General features: G+C 35.2%; 1 protein-coding gene across 1 annotated transcript in view; it reads left to right on the plus strand.

The window, feature by feature from the left end:
- The window catches only part of Carf (calcium responsive transcription factor), a 79,193-nt gene that overhangs the window by 32,681 nt on the left and 37,665 nt on the right, over positions 1 to 8,847 (plus strand). Inside the window, exons 3-4 of the mRNA XM_033763977.1 lie at positions 3,190 to 3,310; positions 4,014 to 4,235. Coding sequence (XP_033619868.1) covers positions 3,233 to 3,310; positions 4,014 to 4,235 — 300 coding nt within the window. The 5' untranslated portion in view covers positions 3,190 to 3,232. The remainder of the gene's footprint in view (positions 1 to 3,189; positions 3,311 to 4,013; positions 4,236 to 8,847) is intronic.

The raw sequence follows: 8,847 nt of genomic DNA on the forward strand, positions 1-8,847 counted from the left end.
CAAAAAAAAAAAAAAAAAAGAATCACTGCCTATTCAGAGGCCTTTGAAATTCTGTATGAAGTGTGGGATTAGTTTTTTCATTACTTGTTAGATGGCTATGGTATTTGAATAGTGATTGCACTGAATATAGATTGCATTGTATTTTATTGTCAGCAAAGCAGTATTACTTTCTAATCTGTGAGCACAGTATGCCTTTTCATTTATTTAGGTCTTCTAAAAAGCAAGGGGGTGAAGGGAGGGCAGGGGTAAGGGGAAAAAATGAGAACCAAGACTTGTCATGTACAAGATCAATGTACTGTATCCCTAAAATGTACCAATAAACTCAATTAAAGCTGAAAAAAAAAGCATTTTATACTCTGTGTACAAAAATTGTCCTTCCTTGGTTAAATTCATTCCAAACTATTTTATTCTTGTTGATGTTCACAGCTTTTGATTTTCTTTTTGGGGAATACATGGAAGTAGACAGTGGTCTTTGATTTTTGTAACTTGCACTTAGATCCCAACCACAGAATATTTTTAGAGCAACTTTATATTTTTGTTTTTTGTATTTTTTTGGTACAAGGATCAAACTTGGGACCTTGTGCTTACAAGGCAGGCGGTGGCACCACTGAGCTAAATCCCCGGCCCCTACATTTTTGTTTTGTAGCAAAAGAATCTTCTACAATGTCTAATCTCTCATATTACCATTAGTGGAAGTCTCTTTTTATTTTTTAAAAATTTTAATAGCATATGTTTGTAGTACAGAATGATTAAATTCATAGTGGAGAGTTGCTTAATGTACATAATACATCTTAATTGTTTTTATATCCCCTTTCCCTCCTTCCCTCTCCTCTCTCCATCCATATCTTAGTTCCTTTCCCATTTGCCAAAGTTCTCCCTGTTTTCTGTCATCTTTTATTTTGCTCTTTATTTATACTTTGGGTCTCTCATACAAGGCAAACACTGTGAGATATTGTTGAGGAGATATTGTTGAGCATGGTCATTCCTTGGTATCTACCTTAGGATTATAGTCACTCTGTGTACTCCTAGTCATGTCTGTCTTTGTCTAGATCCATGGCCGATGGGTTTGTGAGGTATCCTCCCTGATCCAGGTGGTCCTCTGTACATACATCTAGGCTGTGGCAACTGTGCAAGCTAAAGTGGATCCCTTATCATACTGGCAGATGGGGAAAGCAAATAGACCACTGAGCTTTGTGCTGGATGTAGGCAGTGGCGAAGGGGGCTGGGGCTGTTGCTGTCACTGGACTTAATCCTAGCACTTTCAGACTCAGCCCCCTCCAAAACCCACACGTGACCAGCCTGGCTTCTCAACCAGAGGGCAGGACCCCCAAGTCCTTCCTGGCCTGAGCTTAAACTTTTCAGGGCCAGAGTCTGTGTCTCTTTGCAACTGTCTCTTTTGCCTGTCTCCTACCCAGTCACTAAGATAGGGTGACATCAGAGACCCTGAAGTCTAATTGTTCCATAGTTGATCTATAGCACAGTCTTGAACAATTAACCTCTTGCCAAAATGGCTCCTGGTTAAATATCAGATATACCAGGCACTGCACTGGGTTTTTTTCTCCAACTCTAGCTTGCCAGACAGAAGGAGTTACTTTTGGAGACAACCTGTGCTGTTTTTGCAGTTTACAACAATTGTGAGCTTTTTGGGGGGCTAGCACTGCCAGCCCAGTCCATTGTTTCTCCTGGGCACTACTGACTTTACAGGCTCACTTTGTACCAGTGGATTATAGGTCCTCCTTGACAGGAGCTAGGGCCCCTTTCCCAAATGCTTCCTTCCTTTTTCTTTGTTGTGCTCTGTTTCACCAGCTTCTCTGCAGTTTTGTTTTCCTGTCAGCTCCCTCCTGATTCCCAGAGTTCTTTTATTCTCTCTTCACAAAGTTGTTCCTTTCCAGGTATCTGCATTCCAGGTCCTAGAGAGACTATTTTGTTCTCAATCTCTACTCTGACATTTTTAATCTTTTTCATTTTTTTAACTGCTTCAAAAAAATTTTATTCCTAAGTGATGTAAATGCATTGTACACGATTCAGAACAGAACAGAAAGTTATAAAATTGCTCTTCTGTAGTCCAAGAGATAACTATAGGCTACAGGGTATTTTGGGGAATTTCTATAAATTAGATCAGAATACAGTACTTATTTAAAATCTTAAAGGAAAGGCAATATGAAGATATTTTATGGCAGCATATTAAAACAGGACTGATTTTATAGCCTTGCAAAATTGTCCCCTTGAGAACCAGTGTATTGGGCCTAAGTGACTCAGATTTTTTTGTCATACATTTTTTTCTTTTTCCAAGCCTGTCAAGCTAACATTAAATGGTATGATTATATATTAATGGCAAGAATTGTATATAGTAGTTCTCCCCTATCTGCAGTTTCTATTTCTCTGGTTTTACCTACAATCAATAATAGCTTGAAAATATTAAATGGATGATGGAAAATTCCAGAAATAAACAATTTCCAAGTTTAAAATAATTTATTTTAGGATATTATGTATTCTATTTTATTAATAATTATTGTTATTCTTTTACTAGTGTATAAATTGAACTTTTTTGTGTGTGTATATAAGAAAAACCAAAACCCATAATGCATACAGGGTTTGGTACTATCTCTAGGTTATAGGTATCCACTAGAGTATTTGGAATATATCCCCTATGGATAAGAGGCGATTGTTATATATATAAAATCCCCATGACACATTTTTTCTTAAGCTATATATTGTTACATTAGGGCACACCCAGCTTATAAAATTAAAAGCCTTTATTTGCATTTGCATTAAGTCATTGTGAGATGAGTAATTTAAAGTTATTTACAAAGATATACCATTACCTTGTCACACAAAGGCAAGTTTAATCAACCAGTGTGAGTGTAACTAAAGAGAGTGTGAGAGAACTACATAATGCTCTTCTTTGCTTTCCCTTGAATGTATTCTAGGACCTGGCCAGCTTTTTAATGAAAACATTAATTTTCTGGGAGAGGGATTTAACTCAGTGGTGCCACCTGCCTTGTAAGCACAAGGTCCTGAGTTCGATCTCTGGTACCAAAAAAACAAAAAACATCCATTTTCTTACCTTGGAAATTGTCTTACCTAAATTTTTTTAGGTACCACACTAGAGGAGATAAGAGATTTAAGATAAAATAGATCATGAATATGTTAAGTGTTTTAGTTTATCAGATATTTGAACTCTTACAGCTGTTAAATAATAGGACAAAATGGAATTGAGTACGATGCCAGCATGGAAGAGTCTAAGGGTTCATTAAAAGTCAACTGTAATGATGGTGAATCATCCAGGATAGATGCACAAGAGTTTGAGGTAAATATTCAGCTGGGAATTTCTTTCTGTTCTTGGGAAAGCAGCATGCTATTCATTAAATGACTTTTATGCCTAAGGAATATGTCTTATATTTAATGATTTAAGATTTTAATACTTAATCATCTACATAGTCTATCATTTAATTTTATAATACAGAACTTTACTTAAAGTAAGACAGATGTAGTCATAAAAATATACAAAAAATACCTGTGCTGAATTTCATCATTTTAGTATACAATGGCTGATTTTATTTAATAAAATTTAGATAAAATACAAAATAAAAAGCATTTTCACTTAAGTACTTTCTATTTTGTAAGTTGACATTCTTGTGAAAATAAAATAAACTAGCTTAAAAATTGCCTTACTATTTTTATTAAACATGTTCCGTTTTTGAGGTAAATATTGTATTTTCTTTTTTCTTTTAGTTGATTAGTACAGGCATATAGTAAATAATGTTTACATTCCTTTAGGGAAGCTGGTTTATGTACATGACACATTTTAATTCCCTGTTCTTCCTCCCTGCTCTATCCACCTCTAAATCCCCTTCCCTTTTTTTGTTGTATACATTGTCAATAAATAATGTTCTATTTAAAAAAATAGTGACAACATATTTTACAAAGATTTAAGTGCAATTTGTGTGTGTGTGTGTGTGTGTGTGTGTGTGTGTGTGTGTGTGTGTTTGTTTTTTGTTTTTTTATAAAAGCATCTAGCCTGTATGGACACCAGGGATCCTTCCTTTAGACAAAATGATTCTCCTGCAGTTTTGCCAATCACTACACCTGAACCAAATAATCCACTAACATCACAGGATATCCCAGGACCCCTTACTCAGACCCCAAGTCTTTCTGCTGAGCAGTTCCATCTAGTGGATCAAAATGGGCAGCCTGTCCAATATGAACTTCAGTCATTGGGGGATTCACAAATGGTGAGTATATTTTATAAATAACCAGTTTATGCTATTTAGCAAAATGTGTTAATCTTACTAGATGACCTTAATTTCTTAATACTGTTGGCTTATGTTGTGTTAAAAATTCTGTTTCTGGCACACACCTGTAATCCCAGCACTTGGGAGGCTGAGGCAGGAGGATCGCTGTGAGTTTGAGACCAGCCTAGGCTACATAATGAGTTCCAAGTCAGTCTCAACTACATAGTGAGACCCTGTCTCAAAAAAATAAAAAATCTGTTTCCATGACTTTTGTTTTCATGTAAGGATTTTAAAAGGTTTTCTTTGAGATCTACAACTAGCACTTTAGTTTTACTAAGCCACTTACATCTGGGCACACTGGTGTTCTGAGATGAATTGGAAATGTAACGTAATCTAACAAGTGCTGAAATTTACACGTGATTTATGTTTTTCTCAATATATGTAATAGACTGAACTGGTGACTTGCATGTGACATGCTGTTATCCTCTCTTGAAAGCATTTCTCTAATGGCCAGAGATGTTGAACAATTTTTCATGTATTTATTAGCTGTTTGTACTTCTTCTGAGAATTGTGTCTGTTCATTTCAGAAAGTTGCCCATTTTTTTATTGGGTCTCTTATTTGGGAGGAGTCTAATTTTCAAGTTCTTTATTATTCTAGATATCAGTCCTCTGTCCAAGGAAATATAAATAAGCAAAATAAAAGATAGGTAATAGGAAGTAGAGAGTTCTTTTTCAAAGGGGAAGGGAAACAAGAGATAGGAGGAAGGGAAGGAAAGGAGATGAAAAAAAAAGTTAAAAGAAAAAAAATGTAAATAGAGATTTTGTAGATGGGAAGGAGACCAAGAGATGGAAGGAACAATGAGGAATGGGCATGGGAGAGGTAGGGGACAAAAAAAGAATTAGTATGTGTATGTCCACATACCAACTCCCCATGATAAGTGTAGTCATTACATACTGCAAACATGTACTAATAAACAAATTTTTTAAGAAAAAGCAATGGAGGGCCAGGGATTTAGCTCAATGGTGCTGCTACCTCCTCACAAGTACAAGGTCATGAGTTTGATTCCCTGGAACCAAAAAAAAAGAAAAAAGAAAAAGCGATGGAGATGGAGATGCCCTTCTGATCTTTGAAGGTAGATTGTATATATTATATATGTAGTGTGAATAACAGTGTGCACAGATAAGAACAGAATGCAGATGCAAACTGTTGGCTCAGAGTGTTTTTTACGAAGTTCCATAGTTTTAATAATACAGATGAAGGATGGCTTTAGTTGAAATAAGGATAATTACTGAGAAAAATTTCTGTGGTACTCTCTAGTTAATAAAGAGTACATGTATGTAATTGTGAAGAATAATGTGTCTCTTTTTGTTTACCTGATTTTCCTAACTTTTCTACAGTGCATATTTATAATACTACTTCATAATAAAAATTATTTTTAAAAAGATAGTAACTTCAGTTATGCCACAAGTAAACAACCATTTTGCCTAGAATTAATCCTTGTTGGTGTTTTTAGTTTAGAGTATTCTAGAGTTAACTTATGCCCTTTTGCTCTATTTTATTTTGATTCTTGAGCAGAGAGTATAGGTGGAGATGTGTCTAAGTGTAGAGAAGTCTTTTTTTCTTTTTATATAATGTATAATATAATTAATATATAAATTATGTGTGTGTGACTTTTTTTTCTTCATTGCTAGAGGTTGAACACAGGGCCTTGTATATGCTAGAAAAGTGATTTACCACTGAGCTACACTCCTAATCCAGGAAATTTTTTTATTTTGTCTTAGGCTTGATATATTTCTTTCTTTTTTTTTTTTTTTTTTTTTTTTTTTTTAAGGAATAAAAATTCTCCTTTTTTTTTTTTTTTTTTGGTTTTTTTTTTTTTTTTTTTTTTTTTTTTTTTTTTTTTTTTGGTACCAGGAATCAAACTTGGGTCCTTGTGCTTGTGAGGCAGCAGCAGAACCACTGAGCTAAATCCCTGGCCCAGGCTTGATATATTTCTATGCCAGGCTGGGCCTATGTGAGGACTGAAAAGCAAAGAAAGGGTAAACTTCTGTAACCATATTAACCAGGGGAGGTTCATATGTAGCAAATAATGTAGATGTGAAGCAGCTACATTTTAACTTTTCATGTCCAGAATTAAATATTTCTGCAGTTTCCCCTTTTATTTCCTATTCATCCAACAGAAGAATCCAGAAGTCCAAATGTATGACAGGCTATGATTTTACACATAGTACCTTACCTTAAAAACAAAGTTCTTTGATTCTGAAAAACTTACCATTCTTCTGATAATTAAATTTTTTATACAAAGTGATATTAAGCCAGGTGTGGTGGCTCACACCTGTAATTGCAGACTGGGAGGCAGGAAGCAGGAGAATTACTGTGACTTTGAGACCAGCCTTGATGACAGAGTGCGTTCGAATCCAGCCTGAACTACATAGCGAGACCCTGTCTCAAAAAACTAAAAACAGAAACCAAAATGAAACACCAGAGCCAAAACAGAATATCAGATGATATGAAAGATGATTTTACATTGTTTAGGTAAGAGTTGGCAAGTGGTTATTTGAAACTATGAGATAGGAAACATATGGTATGAAGCATGGAAATGGAAATATATATAAGAAACAGAATATAAGCAAGAATTTTCTCCAAAGAACTAAAGACTAGAAAGTAATGATATTCTGGGAAATTTAGTAGACCTTCTGTAGGCTGTTCATTTTAATAAGCATTCTTATTTTAATTTTGTTTTGAACCAGGGTCTCACTGTGTTAAACTGTTAGGCTTAAGTAAACCTCCTTCCTGAGTGGTGGGACCACAATTGCACACCACTGGCTTTTTTTTTGGTACCAGGGATTGAACTCTGGTCCTTGCACTTGCAAGGCAGGCCACCGAACCCGCTGAGCTAAATCCCTGGCCCACCACTGGCTTTTTAATAAGCTTTATTTTTTAAGAATAGTTTTAGTTTCCCAGCCAAATTGAACTGAAGATACAGAAATTTCTCTATGAATACTCCCTGCTTCTACACTCCCTGTCTTCTACTCTGCAATTATATCTCCCATCAAGTGGACCATTTTGAAAGAAATATAACTTTGTTTTCAGTATGACTCCATACAAAGAAGCTGTCAGGGAACTAGTAAGGATTCTGTGGTGAATGGATCTGAAATGGATGAGATGGCTGTGGCTGTGAAGCAGGCTTAGTATTTTACATTTATTGGAAATACTGTAAACAAAGAGCTCAGTAAGTATAAGTCTTCTTAGCTAAAGTTTTCAGGTTTTTTTGGGGGGATCTCGGGATTCGAACTTGGGTCCTTGTGTTTGTGAGGCAGGTGGTGGAACCACTGAGCCTGGTTTTCAGTTATTTTAATCTTCTCCAGCATATTGTCACAGGTGACTCTTCAAAACTATGTTTCCTTTTATGGGGAAAGATTAAGGATTCATAGCTCATTCCTTTAATTAGAAAAATAATATCACCATCACCACTTTCAAATTACATGAATTGAAAATCATATTTTAGGTACCAGAGGGACTAAGTTAAAGGAAAAAATGGAAGAGACTCTCCTCCACTGTGCTTGGCAAACATAATGTCAAAATTAAAGGGCTGCTTCATAACTACCCCCTGCCCTTTTTTTTTTGGTGGTGGACCTGGAGATTGAACCCAAGCCTTTCTCACTGAGCTGCATCTCCAGCCCCCTTTTTATTTTTTTATTTTTCAGTCAGGTTATTGCTAAGTCAGTAAGTTGCCTGGGCTGGGCTGGAACTTGTGTTCCTCCTGCCTCACCTTCACAGGATGTTGGGATCACAGGTTTGTGCCACCATGCCTGGCTCAGACCAATCTTAATTTCAAAATTTTTCATATGATTGAATAAATTATGAAACTATTTATTTAATTTGATGTAAAAATTATTGCAGCACTTTTATTTTTTAACTGAATAAAATCATTTTCATAAGTAATCTCATAAGGAGAGGAATTTTTTATCACAATGTCATTTTTATAATATATATATGTGTGTGTGTATATATATATATACACACACACATATATATATACCACATTTTCTTCTTTTAATTTTTATTATTATATGTTTTTAGTACCTAATAATTATATTCATTGTGGGTAGTGGATACATGTACATAACTCATTTTCATTCTTTTCTTTTTGATCCCCTTCCTCTCTCCATCCATCTCTTGGTCCCTTTCCCTTTAATTTTTTTTTTTTAATTGAGTTTATTGGTACATTTAGGGATACAGTACAGTTACATTCATTGTTGGGATCATGTACCTTTACATGGCAAGTCTTGATTCTCATTTTTTCCCCTTACCTCTGCCCTCCCTTCACCCCCTCCTCCCCTCCCCATCTACAAACACTTTATTTTCATCTTTTCATTCTCTCACATTTTTTTCTTTTCCCTTTTTGTTCTTCCCCTACGTATCACACCTTCCCTACACCTTTAGCTCCTTTCCTCCCATTTCTAAATGTCAGTAATCTTATTAGAATCTTATGCATTGTTGCAGAATATTCACACCAGGGAAACTATTTGGTATTTACACATGTGGGACTTATTTATTTCACTTAGGAGTATATCTTCAATATGTATCCATTTTCCTATGAATGAATCT

This window comes from Fukomys damarensis, unplaced genomic scaffold (assembly GCF_012274545.1).
Source record: "Fukomys damarensis isolate Sample0158 unplaced genomic scaffold, DMR_v1.0_HiC HiC_scaffold_16, whole genome shotgun sequence".
In the NCBI taxonomy this organism is placed as follows: Eukaryota; Metazoa; Chordata; class Mammalia; order Rodentia; family Bathyergidae; genus Fukomys; species Fukomys damarensis.